The sequence below is a fragment of the Sarcophilus harrisii genome, chromosome 2, assembly GCF_902635505.1.
Source record: "Sarcophilus harrisii chromosome 2, mSarHar1.11, whole genome shotgun sequence".
Taxonomy (NCBI): Eukaryota; Metazoa; Chordata; class Mammalia; order Dasyuromorphia; family Dasyuridae; genus Sarcophilus; species Sarcophilus harrisii.
In genome coordinates this window covers 252,848,582-252,866,919 of record NC_045427.1, presented here as the reverse complement: position 1 = coordinate 252,866,919, position 18,338 = coordinate 252,848,582, and the positions used below count along the sequence as shown (strand labels likewise).

The following is an 18,338-nucleotide window of genomic DNA, read 5'->3' as shown; positions in this document are numbered from 1 at the left end:
CTAACCAAGAAAAAAAGTTCAGGTCCCCAACATCCTTCATTGTTCACACATCTTCATTCAATAAACATTTATTATCCATCAATTTTAAGAGATGCAGTACTAAATAATGCAAAGTCTTTGGATGCAAGTAGCTCTTAGTCTACCAGAAAAAATTAGCCATATGCACAAATAATTGTGAGACAAAATAGAATGTATTAAGCACATAAAAGAAGTACAAACAAAATGGTATTAAAGTTGAAAGATAGTCATTATAGTAGAAAAATAAATGAATTTAGAGTTGGGATATTTGGTTTCAGTCCCTGGTTGGCTACTACTAGTGATATGTCTTTAGGTATGTACTTTAATGAAGTCTCAGTTTCTCATCTGTAAAAAAGCAATAATAATACTTGCTTTAAATAACTCAGTATTGTGAGAATCATTTTAAATAATGCTTATAAAGCCCTTTTCAGTACATCATAAAGTACTGTATACATGTGAGCTATTATCAATGTTTTCATTATGACCTTTATGAGGATGGGAAGTTAATTTCCAATTGGAAAATCAGGTAAAGTTTTATGGAGGAAATAACATCTGGTCAGAGCCTTCTAGAGTACAGTTTTAGCAAGTAGAAATTAGATAAAGTACAGAGAAAATAAAAGCAATAAATAACTGTCCTTTCTTCAAAGAGTTCTTTCTTGGGAGAAATATTAGCCATCCCAAGGAGTGTAGGGAGACCACTAGCATAGCCATCTATTCAGCCAGTAATTTAATGAGCATCACAAGGCAGAAAGATTATTTATTTTAAATCATGTTCTATAGCACAAAATTTCCCCATGCTTGAATAATAATTCTCACGTATGAACTTCCTTTATAATAGTTTATTTTGCAAAATGATATATAATATGTATGTATGAACTCATTTGACCCTTCCAACACGCCCTTTGTGAGGTAAATACTGTTATTATCCCCATTTTACAGATAAGGAAAGTGAGGCTTAGAGAGGATTGCCTAGGATCATAACTTCTTTTTCAAAGGTGGGAAACCAATCCAGATCTTCCTAGCCCTAAGGTCAGCTTTCTTTCTGTAATACCATGAAGCCACTAATGTAGATGTTTATCATTCAAAATGTGTTCTCTTTCACAATTTCATAAAATAGGTAGTGCAAATATTTTAACCCCAGTTTACAGATGAGAAAACTGGTTCAGAAATGAGAAGTGATTTGTCCTTGCTCTTTTAATCATCATTACCCTTATATTTCAAATAAATTCTGCCACCCTCTCCCAATTGCACAATGCCCATACATAAAATATACAATGATCTACCATTTCTCCTTAAACTCTTTAAACTTTTAAAGACCATAATGTACCATTACATTTGAATGTGTTATAAAAACACATTGGAGCAAGATGTGACTTCAAATGCTGCAAAATACAACAATGAAGGGGCAGCTAGGTGGAGCAGTGGACAGAGCACCAGCCCTGGACCGGAGTCCAGATTTTAACACTTCCTAGCTGTGTGACCCTGGGAAAGTCACTTAACCCCCATTGACTCAGCAGGGGAAAAAAGACACAACAATCATCATTTATGTATTATTTTCTTTTTTTAAAAAATTCATTTCTATTTTATTTCAGGTCTGCATTTTCTCTCCTTCTTCCCCATCTCCTCCATTGAGAAAGCAAGAAAAATAAAACTTGTTTAAAAAAAAACACACACACACAAATTGTGAAGCAAAACAAATCCCCACCTTGGCCAGATATATTATTTTCAACAAGATTAGAATTATCTTTTAAATAATCCTTATGGTCACATTATAGGAAAGAAACAGAATGTCTTTCTGTGTGTGATAGTTATCTTTTGAGGGAGCTGCAGCGGGCCTTCCCTCCTTCTCTTCATTCTGTTTGCTCCCCATTGTTGAATGTTGAATTCTGAACAACTGTCTAATCTCTCTGCCTTTCCTACTCTTTTGCATTCTTTTCTGCTTTAGCTTATTCTGCAAACTTGCTGCTCTTGTTAGACATAGGATTTCCCTCTTTGGTAAGTTCAGTGAAGTATTGATTAAGCTGTCCCTGCCCTTGTCCCTATAATTATCCTATACTTGCAGTGTTGTTTGTTTTTTTCTCTATTCGGTGCTTTATTAATAAACCTGAGGCTTTGGACTGAAGTGTCACACATATTTACCATAAATCTAAAGCATGATAAATTATCTTCTTGTCCCTTTAACAAATCCTGTTTTCCACATTAATGAATATTTTAAGATTAGCTTCCACAGTCCTAGGAATGGAGGCTGAATAAATAGAATAATATAGTAATAATAGAATAGATGCATCATTTTAAAGCAGAGGCATAGCATTATATATATTGGTGCTTGATTAAAACGGATTTACAATGCGTGAACTTTGATTACAGTAAAGTATGTTTTAAAGAAAAACAACAATCCAGAAAGTTACAGGTAATCTTTTACATTTTCATTCTAGGAAGTGATTCCACTACAATGGTGAGCTGCCTGCACATCCTAGCTCAGACCCTTGACACCAGGTAAATTTGCCCAATTTTTCTTTTACACCTTATTAAAAATTGCTTCTCTGCCTTCCTCACTTCATTTATTACCTTAGAGGAAAATACATTTCACTGCCTTCCTGGGGAAGCCTGAGAAAGGGAAATGGCAGAGGATGTGTCAAATCATTAATTGAAAAGCCTTCAGAATCCCTTCACTAGTTGTTATGGCCTCAAACCATTTCTGACATTTTTGTGACTTTTCCCCCATGTAGCCTGCTAAGAAATTGTATATTTAAAAATCTACTTAGTCAATTTTTTTCTTCTAACAATCCAATACACCAAAATCTTAAAGCCTTATCAAAATCTGAATTTGGTTTGCTTGAAATTATTATCATTTCCTCAATTTTCTCCATGAAACCAAGTGATATAGACTCTCCTCAAAACAGCATCTAATTGGTTTTTGTTGTTGCTGTTGTTGGGCAGACCGAAGGCCTCTTGCTATGATAATAAGGGTATTTTATGATGAACTTCAGGGAGGTTTTTTTCATGAGCTCTTGCTTATAGAGGCATGCAAATAAATATAATTTTCCCTTAATCTAGGAAATACATAACTAAAGCTAATTTCTTGCTCATCCTGTTTATTTGGGGGAATCCTAGCAGTTATTCCTTTCAACTAGTTATTGCACTATAACTAGATAAACAGATAATAAATATATTTTGAGTTGAATTGCTTACTTTAAAGGTGCAATTCTCACTCTTAAAAGGCAGCTAGATGGCACAGTGGATAGAGCACTAGCCCTGTAGTCAGGAGGAGCTGAGTTTCAGACATTTAATACATCCTAGCTGTATGCCCCTAGGCAAGTTACTTAACTCTAATTGCCTAGCAAGAGAAAAAAAAAGTTAACTATTCTCATCAAATCCAATATACCATATTCTGGTGACTAGAAAACCAAATGTTAATCTAAACCATATTCCAACACACCATTTGAAACACCAGTTATCAAAATACATTACAATAAAAGTCATAGAAAGATTCCAATTTTGACTTTTTACATTTACAGAACAGTAATGAAATCAGGATCAGAGCTAGTAAAGGCTGGGTTACGTGCATTCTTCGAAAATGCGGCAGAAGATTTGGAGAAGACTTCAGAAAACTTAAAACTTGGGAAGTTCACTCATTCCCGAACACAGATTAAAGGTGTCTCTCAAAATATCAATTATACCACAGTGGCTCTTTTACCTATATTGACCTCCATCTACGAGCATGTTGCCCAGCATCAATTTGGAGTGGATTTGCTCTGTAAGTTGTTTTTTGGGGGTTTGTTTTTTTTTTTTTTTTTTTAATTTACTGTTGATTTGTAAAGACTTGGCAAAGTTGTGACTTCACGTATGGCCAACAAGCAAAAAATGTTCCTTTTATTCACTCTAGGACAGAAAGACTCTGAGGTCTGAGTAAGATGTTTGATTCTTCCACGTTTTTATTTCTTTGCTTTGTTAGTCCTAACTTTACAGAGAAATGTAAACGCAGGGTGGAAAAAATATTTAACTTTTATTCCATGGCTTACTGATCTTTTATCTGGAACAAGTTTTTAATCATTCCTTACATAGACTCTCCCATGTATGGAGTTATCAGTTAATTTCAAAAGTTATTTATGGCTATAGGAAATACAATGATTCCAAAAATTAATATAAATTTGTTTTCTTGTTTATATCCATAATGAACAGTTTGAAAGTCAGAAATAAGAAAAGTTGCAAAAGTGTCTTGAATACTTCAGATTTTTTATTAAGACAGAGTTCTCTAGTGAAAGAAAGTGGCAGATATTATTTTATTGTTCATAAGCTGCCATGTGTAGATAATATTTTGCAAGCCTTTTTAAAAGTTTTATTAACAAAATTATGCCTGTATTTTAACTGACTAAGTGTAGATACCTAAGGTCTAGTTGACTCCTGAGCAACTAAAATTAATTATTTGAGGGGGAAAAATAGAATAAGTCATATAGCCAAAATAAATGAACTGTTTAAAATCAGCTTTGTTGAAATTCTGTTGAAAGCAGTGTTAGAGGCAAGCAGGTATTTGGAAGATATAACAGATCAGAAATCAGATTTTTCCCCTTTAAAAATACTGTAACTGATCTTTATGAGAGTATATAAATCAGATTTGACTCACCTTTAAGAAGCATAAATTAATGCCTGAGTATCAATAAGACAAGAAGAGATAAAGGTAACCATGAGGAATTAGTAAGCTAATTTTTCAGTCTCCATTATTCTAGCAACTTTTAATAGGTCAAAATCAGCAGGAAGAAATTTCAATATGGCTTTTCCCTCTGGTTTGGAAGTCCTACAAATAAAGAAGCCTTCAGATTTAGATGGAACTTTTCCCAGTGTAGCAGTAATTGCACACACAAGAATCAGTATAGAGTCATGGCCTGATAAAGGAATCCTGGCCCTGAACTGAACTAGCCAAAAATCTCAACTCAGACTTTTTCTAGCTGATGCCTTCTCTCATGACAAGTAACTGAAATGTGAACAATGAAAAGAATGTGTAAAATTAGCCATGAAGCAGCTTTTGCTTTTAGTTGGATCCCTCAATATAACACAAGTTTTATCTATTCATGGACCTCATTCAATGTGCAGGTGGTGACACCAAGACTGATGCAAATGAGTGACAGCTGTTCTTTGTTTCAGTGAGTGATGTGCAGATTTCATGCTACCACATTCTGTGCAGCCTCTACTCCCTTGGGACAGGAAAAAACATCTATGTGGAAAGGTAATTAATGAGCAGAAGCAGCAAATGAATCACACTGGGAAAAAAAAAATTTTAATCAGAAAAAAAAGAACCTTTTCCTATTAGGAAAATAGAAATACTCACTCAAATAGGACAGTGGCAGAATCTAAGTTCCCTGGAATGTTAGTCACATTATCCACAGATAAGATGAGAGTAGTGTGATTTACAACTTTTAAGCATGGGCTTGTCTAGGGAAACTCTGTAGCACAGCTTTAATGATATTTTCAGCTAAAATGATTTGAAAATTTTCTAGCTCTTCATCTATCATGGCTTTCAAATAGCTTCTGAGCTTCTTGTTGGATAAGTTTGCTGAAGAAATACTGGGGATATAAGGCAATTAGTTGCTTTTGCACTTAATGAGTTTCAATAAGACATAGTCCTGGACCTTTTCCACTTTCAACTCTCAATAATATATAAATAATATAATATTATTTTCATATTTCATTTTATTAAGGACTAAACCTCTTTACAGAAATGTCTGGATTCCAGCTTTCTTTTTTTTTAATCTGTGTATACACACAAGGCTTTTGTGATTAAAAAAAAAACTTTTTTGACTATGTGTCAAATGGTCTGCTATTCTTAAAATCTTGTGGAGGATCTGAAATGACACATCACTCAAAGTCTAAGCTAAAAGATGTGTATTTCCTTTGTTTCTTATTTTTTTTCCTGTTTTATTTCTTCAAATGAAAGTCAGAAATTTGTTTTATGTTCTAGGATGACTTTATCTGAAGATGCTCTTAATTTTTTCCTCATCTCTAATATCTTATTTCTTTTAACTGTATCATGCAGCAAGAACAAGTAAATGAGCAAACCCTTCTCTTACCTGAAGCTATATAAATATAAAGCCTGAGGTTTCACTCAAAGTACCATCTAAGTTGTTACTGTTCAATTGACCAAACATATTTTTAAGCACCTATATGTGTAAGCTGCCTGGCAAAAATAAACTTGACAAAGGATCTGGTCTCAAAAGAACTTATAAGCTAATGGAGGGCAGAACAAACATATTAACATTTATTATATAACAGAGAAAACTAAGAAGTAAAGATATGGTAATGAGTTATGGAAAATTATGGAAAAATGTATCTGCACACATTTTATATCAAAGCAACAGAATATCTGGAAAAAGAGATGTAGTAACTGCAATGAACTAAACTCATAAATTGCTCTAGAAGTCACGTCTGCTTGAAGTTTAATTGTAGTTAGAAAATGTTTGTTCCATCCTTTTCAACCAATTATTATTTAATATTTTCTCAGACTTTTCTTTCTAGTGATGAACTATTTGTCATTAAAGAACCAGCTAAACTAAATATGGCAAGATTCATCACCAGGTTAGCCAACAGGGTGATAAATTTCTTGGCTATAGCCAATGATAGCCATTTTCAAAATTAGTGAAGAACTACAATCTTGCCAAAGGGAGAAACCACACTTAAGAAATCACAGGCTTTTGAATCATTATAGTTGTGTTATATCTTTTCTATTTCCAGAATATATATATATACATATATATATATATGTATATATATATATATATATCTGTATAATGAGTATGTGTCATAATAAATAGCTATATTATATATATTGGTTTGTTTATTTTTCACAAAGGAATGAAATATACACTTTTTCTTGGAATAAAGGTCAATTTTAAAATGTCATACTAGAAAATATCTGCTATCTATGGGACATGTCATACTCTACTGGAACTACCAGCATCAGTGATTTCTATTTTTGCTAATTAAAATTTAAAAAAAAAAAAAAAAAACGCTGAAGAACCACATTCCTTCTCCTCCAACAAAGCTAATGTTTCATTGGTCTAGTTTTTATTGCAGTCTTCCAGAGCTAATAACCACTGAGAGATGGAGGATTTTGAGTTCTGTGTTAAAATATAGTTCTACTGCCAGTTGACTCGAGAGCAATAAAGAAACACTTAATGCTTAAAACTCCAATGAGAACTTAGGAGGACTTCGAGTTTAAAGAAGATTCTGGACATTACAGTGGTGACTGGAAAGAAAAACAAAAGTCACTGAAATTTCCTGAGTAAGAAAGATCCTAATGAAGGGAACAATGGGATATCCCATGAGATATCATGAAATCCCTAAAGCAAGCTTTCAGTGAAGAATACAGGTTTTTGTCTGGGGAATCATGCAGATTCATAATTTATTATACAAAGGAGTAAAGCCATTTAAACACTTTACTTTGTTTCACATTCTTGCAAATGAGAATAACATCTCCCTCATTATTATTTACAAAGGGATCAAGATCCTGGGTGACATAGCATAATGTGAATTGAGTTCCAAAGAGGAAAGACAATAGCTGTCTAGTGTATTATCATAAATGATATGAAAGAGCTCTCTGAGAAAGCTGAAATTTGGGGCTTTTACTGCTTTGAAGGGGAGCTCCTTTAAAATGGCAAGAACTAAGATGCAAATAAAGGGTTTGTGATTATAAAGGCCAATAAGGTAATTGTTAAATGACCCTCAAACTGACCCTCAAACTCACAATCATCATTGAAGAGGAAGAACACTGAAAATGCTGAGAGAAGAGAGTAGTCTGATCTGGGTAACATATGCTTTCCTACTTAAATAGATCCATAATTTGATAGAGTGGGTACTCCCTCCACTACAACAGATCATAATCCATCCAAAACCTTCTCATGTGAAATTGTTATCCATGTGTTTCCATGAATTCTTTATAGAGAATTAATTCCCTTGTTCTTTTGGTGTTTTATATTTGCTACTGCAGTGTTTAATGCATTTACCTGTGATCTTTCATTTTCAGTCTCCAACTATCCTACCTCCTTTTCCAGTCAAATATATCTTTAACTATGTTTTTATATTACTTCTTTTATACAAGTAATATTTGGTAATATGCTATAATTTGCTTACACACAGTATGCCAAATTGATATTCCTAAAGAAAAGATCTGACTATGTTCCCTTCAAGGCTCCATCCCAAGTGCCAGCTCCTTCATAAGGCCTTTCCCAATTCCAGCAGTTTTGAGGCTTCCCATAAAAAATACTTTCTCTTTATTTTGTGTATACACACAAACACACACATATATATATATGCATATACATATATATGTATACATGATGGACAAAATGTATTTATACATACATATATATATATATATATATATATATATATATACACACACATGTATGTATGTGCTGCTTCTTTACCACTAGAATGTAAGCTTTCTAAGGATTTTTTGTGTTTCTGTAACTACTGCCCAGTGTGTCAGGTACATAGATAACTGTTGCAATAATTGTTTGTTGAATTTAATTGTTCTATGATTTGTAGCATCATTGAGAGAGTCTTAGTGTTTAAAAGGTGATGTTAGTTATGTAGTTTTTGTTTTTTCACTTTTAAAAATGGCTAAAATAGGGAACTTGAAGGAAAATCCTCTTGGTAGGGAGAAAAAAATGGATTGTAAGTTTTGTCAGTCTGTTTCAGCTCAAGGGAGAAGAGGACAGAGAGAAATGCATAGGAGTGGGAAAAGCCAACAAAGTGAGGTACAAGAGCAAATTATTAAAATAGAATATCAGTGCAAGAAATGTAAACTTGAAGTGAAAGACAAAGGCAGTCATAACAGGGAAAAGAAATGACAGAATTGGAGGAATAGCCAGGGACATTTTTATATATCTAATTTTTAAAGACTGGAATTTGGAAAGTAGAGAGATTAATAAAGAGAAGGTGCCACTTGTCAAGGCAGAAATTAAAATTTCTTCCATCAGTCCACATTGATCAATTATCCTTGATGGACAAAATGATGTCCCAGGTACTACTTGAGGTAAAAAGAAAGGAGAAAACAAACTTTCTGTTGTGGAAAATTTATAAATCTATTGGTAAACTGCATCAACCTAGCAATTTAAATGGAGCTGTTTTTAGAGGTCATTTTCATTCCAGAAGTTTGATCCCCAATCTGGTCGGCACCCATGTTTACATCTAATGAAAAAAGAGGAAATACAACTAAAGCTTTTGTATGTATCCTAGACATTTGAACCAACACCTCCTCCCCTTGCAAAAAATAAAATTTAAAAAAGACATCATTTTTTACCTATAAGTCCAAAATATTTAGGTAGCAGGATTCATTTAGATTGACATTTTAAGGACAAAAATACTCATTGGGAGCATCTGGGTTTTTAAAGACTGAGTTTTTAAGCCAAAGTGCTCAACTAATATACTGATCTTGAAAGTAATGGGCCTTTTTGTTTCCTTTTGTGACCAGTCACTTTGAAAAAAAAGGTGTTATTGTGTCCTTAAAGCATGTGGCCTGAATCTTTGTGAACCGAGAGCTGAAATGAAGATAAACTGGAAAATGTCATGCCAAACATAGTTGCAAACACCTGCAATCACTATTACTAATAAGACTGAAGTTGGTAGATTACTTGAGCTCAGGATTTCTTAACTATTGTGGAGTAATAAAAATAATAATTATATCAAACACTTACCTAATGTGCTAAAGTTTAAATGACACAGTGTGTCAAAATTTGAAGTGGACAATTATGAAGGAAGTGAAAAATGTTGAGTCAAATTGGGAATTCATGATTTTTAGGGTCCTAAAATGTTTTTGCATGTATTTGCATATATAGGGTCCTAAATATGGTCTCTAAATTTGCATATATCATTTCTTTTGAGCTACGGCAATTCTGCTTTGCTCATAAACCATAGCACTTTTTTTTTCCTTTAATGCAGGCACATCATGCTGGGTAGTCCTGTGTCAGTGTATCCCCTTTCTCACACTTATCCCAGAGTTCTTCAAAGAAATCTTGAGAGTACTTGTATCACTTCTTCTGACATCCAAATAAGCTCTTGCCTTGTGTGAGTTCTCCATAAAAAAGGATTTTAGGCAAACATACATTTAGTATTCAAACAACGTGACCAGCCCATCAGAGTTACCATGTCTACAGTAGAGTTTGAATGCTTGGCAATTCAGCTCGAGAAAGAACCTCAGTGTCTGGTATTTTATCCTGCTAGGTGATCTTCCTAAGACAATTCAGAGGGAAGTCATTTAGTTTCCTGATAATGGCACTGTTGTACTGACTGGGTTTGAGAGGGATACAAACATGAGGCTAGCAGAGTGGCTCTGTAATCTTCAGTTTGGTGGGCAGTCTAATACCTCTTCTCTCCTATACTTTCCTTTGGAGCACTGTACAAAACAAACAAAAAGCAAATAAACCCCCCAAAAAAGACCTTAAAGGCCTAGCAAAGCATTGTGATGGACCAGGCATATTCCTTCTTCTGTGAAATGTGTGATTACTCTTGCAGGACAGCTCATGTAGTTTGAGTCTTGCTAATGTCATGCGCATGATACTGAGTCATGGCCCTCCTCTCCTCCTCTTTTTCTTCTGAACCAACAAAGCCTCTCAATCCAACACAAGCACCCCATAGCAAGGAGACATTAAAACCATCATTCTAAGCAAGCAAGTGAAATCAGTTGTGACTATGATGCTGGTGGGACTATCTCAGACATATGAGGAGAGTACCAAACCACTTAACCATGATTGGGAGAATATGACAGTAAGAGTCGATCCCATGTTATGGGACCAAACAGTAGAAGTTCCTGAAAGGGACTAATCATTGATTTATGTGTCTCTGAAAAGAAAGGGAGGGGTATAGCACATATAAGGTCTTGGTTAAGTCCACAATCTAGAAAGACCCCATTCAGTAATACAAAGAGATGTTTACTTTAAATTGACTTTTTTTGTTTCTAGGCAACGTCCAGCACTTGGAGAATGTCTTGCTGCACTGGCAGCTGCTATGCCAGTAGCGTTCTTGGAGCCCTCTCTCAACTCCTACAACTCACTCTCAGTCTTCAACACCAAAACCTCCAGGGAAAGATCTAGTAAGTGTCCCATCATTAGCCATAAGCAAGAATGTTATATAGAATTCTACTTATAATGGAGATTGAGGACTAAGGACTGTTTTATCATTTTCTCTTGTTCCCACTTAATTGGAAAATCTAAGGGGCTATATGTTTAGTAAAAATAAAAATGGAGATATGTCAGAAGAGTTAAGTTCTATCACTTTCTCTGCTATTGACTAGTTATATAACCTTGGTTGGACATATCATTTATCTGATATGAAGGTGTGCTTTTGTTAATGTATGAAAAATAGACTAACTCTAAAATTCTGTTTCTATTATCACTTCCATCCTTTAGGCCTCTGTTTCTATTCCTGCTTTGAACATAAAAATATTTTGAAGCCTCTTTCCTGAGAATCACTAGTAACTTATTAGCACTTCAAATGTCATATGTTCTTCACATGCATAAAGGACCATTATGGAGAACATATTAAATGGTTATTCTTTATGTTCATGGAACTTTCTTTTAAAAATATAGCATGTATAGCATAATATATATGATTATACATGAAGAGAATTTAATAAAAGTAAGGATTATAAGCTAGTGGATTCAGCATCTAAGGCAATTTAAAGGTAGCTTCCTAGAAAGATTTTTTTGTATTGTTTGTTTTTCAAAGGAATGATTTTCTTCTTAATTTCTGGGATGATAAAAGTGTAAGAGGCATCTAGGTATAATGTATGGAAAGTTACTGGCTTTGGAAAAAGAAAAACCTACACTCAAATCCTATTTATGACACATATTAGAAAGATGATTTGAGGTGAATCATTCAATAACTGGTACCCCCAGGCAACTACTCTGTCCTGAGCAAGTTTCCTGATTTAAAAGTTCCCTCTATCAGTTAAATTACAAATTCAGTCCTCCAAAACAGTATTTGCCACCTTGAAGGCAGAGTAATGGAGTTGATAACTTCTCAAGTAAAGACTTTGAAAACTGTGCTAATTTGGTGATGTCTGATACAAATGTTAATTTCTTTTTACTAGGTCATTAACTTAACCAAAGTTTGGGGTTATTTCTTTCTCTTTATTAAAAGAATTACATAATCAAAACATAAGTCCAAATTAAACATAAATATTCTAAAGAAAGGTTTAGTCTGTCTCAGGGCATCTTGTCTATCTGCTTTTACTGCAAAGTAGCCAGAAAAAACCAATTCAAATATTGTAGAATCAGTTAGGATTATACAAGATTTAGCCATTTCTACATGAAAGGGTCAGAGGACTTGGACTATGATATTCTGGAAGACAAATCAGTTAGGATTACAATCAAGAATCACCTATCTAGCAAAACTAAGTATAATCTTTTCTTTTGGGGTGGGGAAGGATAAATTGGAGGAGAGGGGAATAGATATTCAGTGAATCAAAGAAGTTTCTAGCATTCCTGATGAAAAGAAGAGAGGTGAATAGAAAATTTGAACTTCAAATACAAGACTCAAAAGAAGTATGAAAAGGTAAACAGAAAAGAGAAATTATAAGGAATTCAGTAAGGTTAAACTATTTTCATTCTCACATGGGAAGATGATACTTATTTTTCCAAGAACTTTATCATTATTAGGACATGTAGAAAGAGCATACATACATAGACACAGGGCATGGATATGAGTTGAATATGATAAAATGATATGCAAAAAATAAAATTAAAGAATGAGAAAGAGTAATCCATTAGGTTAGTAATGGAGGTAAATAAATTATCTCACATAACAGAAGACACACAAAAGAGCTTTTATGGTGGAGGGGAAGGTCGGGAAGTTAGGTAGGAGCATTTTAACTTTACTGTCAGAATTGGTTCAAAAAGAGAAAAACATACATGATTATAATGGGCTGAAGCTCTTGAAGCTCTGGTGGCACTGAGGTCCCTCTTAGCACTTGAGGCTAATTAGCAATTGGGCAATACTCTATTAATATATGCTTTGGGAAAGAATGGCCCCGCCCACCCTGTGCATAATTGATGTGTTGTATAGGAGATTGCATAGACGATTTGGTGGGTGGAGTGAGAGAGTCAGAAGCACTGCTGGCCAGGTTCATGTTACTACTGCTCTCACTTCGTATCGCCATTCCCCTTCACCTCCGCAAAGAATAAAAATCAAGCATTTTCCCTTATTTTGACTCTTGCTGATTCTAATATACTCTGGGTGCTAAACGTGGTCATCACACATGATCAGTTGGGTATGGAAATTTATTTTACCATACAGAAAAGTTGAAAGGAAAAGGGGAAGAGGAAACACTGATAGAAGGGAGGGCAGATTGGGAGAAGTAGTAGTCAAAAGCAAAACACTGATGAAAATGGTGAGAGAGTAGGATCAAGGGGGGAAAATTGGATGGAGAGAAATATATAGTAATCAAAACTATGAAAAGTTTATAGCAAATATCTCTGAAAGTTTTTACTTCTCAAATATATATATTGAGTAAGATTTATAAAAAATAATAATAATAATAAGAGCCATTCCCCATGGTCATAGAGTATGAACAGGCAGTTTTCAGACAAATGTAATAGAACCTATCAATAACCATGTGAAAAAAAAAAAACCCACTCTAAATTACTGTTGGTTAAAGAAACAAAACTTAAAGCAACTCTGTGGTACCTCTCCACTTTGTCAGGTTAGCTGATATGACAGAAAAGGAAAATGACAAATATTGTAGGGTATATGGGGAGATTGAGGCATGTAGATCTGTGAACTGATTCAGCCATTCTGAAGAGCAATTAGGAACTATGCCCAAAGAGCTATAAAACCATGCCTACCCTTTGACCCAATAATATCACTACTAGGTTTGTATCATGAAGAAATTTTAAAAAAGAAAAAGAAAAGAAAGGACCTATATACAAAAATATTTGTAGCAAAATAAATTGGTTTTTGTAGTGGCAAAATATTTAAAATTGAGGGGATATACATCAATTGGGAAATCACTAAGCTGTAATATATGATATATGAGAGTGAAATGGGGATGTAACAAGACTACTGGCTCAAATAAATCAAATAAATTAAGGAAATTTTTCAAGACAAAAGCAGAAAGGAATTTCATTATGATCTCGTGAGAAAGGGTGTTTCCTCCTTACAACCAGCTGGCAAGGAAAGGTGGCCAGAAGACAAGTTATGGGGGGAGCAAGATGGCGGAGGAAAACACCGTTTTCAAGCTCTTCTTTTACCCCGTACAATATTATATCGAGCCCCTCAAAAAATAGTCTTGACTGCTCAATTCGGAAAGATGAAGTAGAACAACTCACCTGCCAAAGAAAACCAGTCTCGCCAAAAAAGGTTGGTTCGGGGCCGGGGGAATCGGGCAGAGGGAAGAAATTGGTTCCGAGGGAGTCTCAAACCGAGGGGGTGGCACAGATCTCAGCAAAGGCCAAGCCCCAACCCCAAGTAAGGGCTTTTCCTTGGGGTTGTGGATCCCAGCAGGGAGGGGCCAGCCGGGTTACCTCCAATTGCAAGTGGGGAGCTCGGCAGCCATGACTTTTCCAGGGCCAGATTGGGGAGACATGGGCAGATTCCCGGCGGCCGCGGTCGGCCAGCTGCTTCTGTCCCACAAGAGGCCCGCCTGGGGCAGTGACACTTTCACCACAGTCTTAGCCTAGGGCAATCGATAATCCACTCAGCCCTACTGCCTTTGAAGCTCGGCCATCGAATCCACCCTGTTGGGGAAGGGGAAAACTTCACCCGAAAATCCCTTACCCCGGGCCGGAAACTGAATCTTTCCCTGCTCTCAGGGAAGCTGGTAACCCCTTGCCTGGGAGACCTACCCTAAAGGCTTTCAAACATGAATAAAAAAGATAAAAGAACTAAGCTTTATGAGAAAAAAGAGCAGGTCAGCAAACCTGAAGAGACCCAAACAGCAAAAATCTCAGACTGTCCTCCTTACATAATGCTCTTAAGAAGAGACCATTAAAAGTCTCAAAAGAGAGTTAGAAGAAAATGGGGAAAGGAAAGAGAAGCCTTACAAGAGAGCAACAACTTCCTGAAATAAAATTTGAAAAGTTAAAAATTCCCAGGAAGTCAATTGGTGAATTGGAAAAATAAAAATCACAGGAAAGTAAAATTGTGAATTGGAAAAAAAAAATTCAAGAAAGTGGAGTAATTGAAAAAGACAAAGAACACCAAGAAAGTAGAATCGGTGAATTGGAAAAAGAAAATAATTCACTAAAAAAAAAATTATGAAATGGAAAAAATCACAGACCAAAAAAACATTCAAAACCAATTGGACATATACAGAAAGAAGTAAAAAGCAATGAAGAAAAAATTTTTAAAAATTAGAACTGAAAAATTAAACTAAGATGCATTGAGACACAAGAATTAAGCAAAACCAAAAAAATGACAAACTGGAAAACCATGAATTATCTCGGCAATGAAATTGGAAAATAGATCTAGGAGAGATAATTGAGGATTTTTAACTTTCAAAACTATGATGAAAAAAAAAAAAGGCCGATATTTTTTCAAGAAATCATCAAAGAAACTGCCGATTAATAGAATCAGAAGGAAAAAGGCATTGAAAACAAACACCTTCTGAAAGAAACCCTAAAATAAAAACACCAAGGAATATTGGGCAAAATTTCAGAACTATAGATAAAGGAAAAAATTTTACAAGCAGCCAAAAAAAACCTTTAAATACCGGGTGCCACAATAAGGATCACCCAGGATCGGCTGCCCTACATTAAAGGAAAAAGGGGCCTGGAAATGATATTCGAAGGCACAAAACGGGATCAGCCGAATAAACTACCCAGCTAAGCTGAGCATTTTCTTTCAGGGAAGAAGATGGACATTTAATGAAACAAATGAATTCCATTTGTTTCTGAAGAAAAACCAGAATTAAACAAAATTTGATTCCAAGAATAGAACTCAAGAGATGGAAAAAGGTAAAAAAACTTAAATTTACTGTTGGGATATACAAAAAAATACATGTAAAATTTGATATACTGATATAACATAAAAAAGGGGTATATATGGAAAAGGGATCATGGCAGAATAAGGTGGGAAGGAGGGATAAAAGGGAAACCACATCCCAAAAGAGTAAGAAACTTATCAACTGAGGGGAATTTGGAGGGGAGGAACATTGTGTGAATCTTACCATCAGGTTGGCTCAAAGGAAAATAATTGACATTTGTTTTAGAAAAATTCTCTCTCCTCATTAAAAAACGGGGGGAGGAAAAGGGAAAAGAAAAGATAATAAGGGAAGGAAGGGGGAAAGACTCAAAGGGGGGGGAGGGATTATAAAGGGATGACGGATACAAATAATAAGTTTAAAAGGGGAAAGAGGTTGGGGAGGCAAGAAAAAAGCCAACTGGGGGTTATTAGGGGCAGGAAAACAGATTTAGTAATTCTAACCGTAAATGTGAATGGGATGAACTCCCCATAAAGAGGGGAGGCAGATGCAGACTGGATCAAAAGTCAGAACCCCTAAATATTTGTTTACAAAGAAACACATTTAAAGCAGGGGAACATATAGGTAAAAGGTAAAATGGGCAAAATCTATTATGCCAGGGACAAAAAGGGGGCCACCTTTTCCCAGATCAAGCAAAAGTAAAAAATTGATCTAATTAAAAGAGATAAGGAAGGAAACTAATCCTCAAAAGGGTAATAAACAACGAAGCAATTCAATACTAAACATATATGCACCAAGTGGTATGGCCTCAGCTTCCTAAAGGAGGTTAAGAGAGTTGCAAGGAAAAATGACAACAAAACTGTTAGTAGGAGATCCAACCTTGCACCTCAGAATTAGACAAATAACCACAAAACAAATAAGAAAGAAATTAAAGAAGTAAACAGAATATTGAAAAAATTAGGTATGTTGGATCTTTGGAGAAAAGAATGGGAGATAGAAGGAATATACTTTCTTTCTCAGCAGTTCATGGAACCTATTCAAAAATTGACCAATATTGGAATAAAGACCCAAAATTAAATCAAGAAAGCAGAAATAGTAAATGCTTTCTTTTCAGATCATGATGCAATAAAACTCATTCAAAAAAATTAGGGGAAATAACCAAAAGTAATTGGAAACTAAAACAATCATCTTAAAAATGATTGGGTGAAGCAGCAAATTATAGAAATTAATAATTTCCAAGATAATGACAATGATGAACATCATACCAAATTTGTGGATGCAAAAGCGGTAAAAGAGGGAATTTTTTCCTTAGACACTTGAATAAAAAAGAAAGAAAAGATTAATGAATTGGGCTTGCAACTAAAAAACTAAAAAGACCAAATTAAAAACACCCAATCAAATACTAAATTGGAAATTTAAAAAAAGGAGAAATTAAAAATATTGAAAGTAAAAAATATTGAACTTTAATAAAACAAGAGTTGGTTCTATGAAAAGCCAATAAAATAGATCCCTTTGGTAAATCTGATTAGAAAAAGGAGGGAGGAAAAATGAAATTAGTAGTCTTAAAATGAAAAAGGGAGAACTTTCCACCAAGGAAGAGGAAATTGGAAATAATAAGGATTATTTTGCCCAACTTTATGCCAAAATTTGTAACCAATGAAATGGATGACTACCTCCAAAAATATAGCTTCCCCAGACAAAGGAGAAGAAATTGTTGAATAGTCCCATTTCAGAAAAAAAATAGAACAGCAATTAAACAATTCCCAAGAAAAAAAATCCCCAGGACCAGATGATTTAATGTGAATTTTCCAAACATTTAAAAAGAACAATTGGCCCCAATCTATATAAATTATTTGAAAAATGGGAATGAAGGAGTCCTACCAAATTCCTTCTTAACAAAAAAGGTATGATACCAAACCAGGTAGGCTGAAAACAGAGAAAGAAAAATAGACCAATCTCCCTAATGAATATTGATGCAAAACTTAAATAAGATATTAGCAAAAGACTACAAAAATCATCTCCAAGATAATAACTATGATCAAGTAGGATTTATAAGGAATGCAGGGTGGTTAATATTGGAAAACTATCAATATAATTGGCCATTTAATAACCAAATTAACAAAACCATATGATCATCTCAATAGATGCAGAAAAAGCATTTGATAAATCCAACATCCATTCCTATTAAAACACTTGAGTAAGAATAAAATGGACTTTTTCCTTAAAATAATCCAATCTATTTAAAACCATCATAACATCATATTAATGGAGACAAACCAACCATTCCCAATAAGATCTTGAAACAATTCCATACCGTTACTATTTAATATTTATTGAAACGCTATATAGCAATAAGGTGGAAAGAGATTAAAGGAATAAGAATAGGCAATGAGGAAGCCAAATTATC

At 34.5% G+C, this 18,338-nt stretch overlaps 1 protein-coding gene across 4 annotated transcripts in view; it reads left to right on the top strand.

The window, feature by feature from the left end:
- RYR3 (ryanodine receptor 3) overlaps nucleotides 1-18,338 on the top strand; it is a 708,417-nt gene that overhangs the window by 574,100 nt on the left and 115,979 nt on the right. For all 4 annotated transcript variants that reach the window (XM_031952023.1, XM_031952026.1, XM_031952025.1 and 1 more), the window contains exons 61-65: nucleotides 1,964-2,013; nucleotides 2,454-2,514; nucleotides 3,537-3,775; nucleotides 5,161-5,242; nucleotides 10,974-11,104. In XM_031952023.1, coding sequence (XP_031807883.1) covers nucleotides 1,964-2,013; nucleotides 2,454-2,514; nucleotides 3,537-3,775; nucleotides 5,161-5,242; nucleotides 10,974-11,104 — 563 coding nt within the window. The remainder of the gene's footprint in view (nucleotides 1-1,963; nucleotides 2,014-2,453; nucleotides 2,515-3,536; nucleotides 3,776-5,160; nucleotides 5,243-10,973; nucleotides 11,105-18,338) is intronic.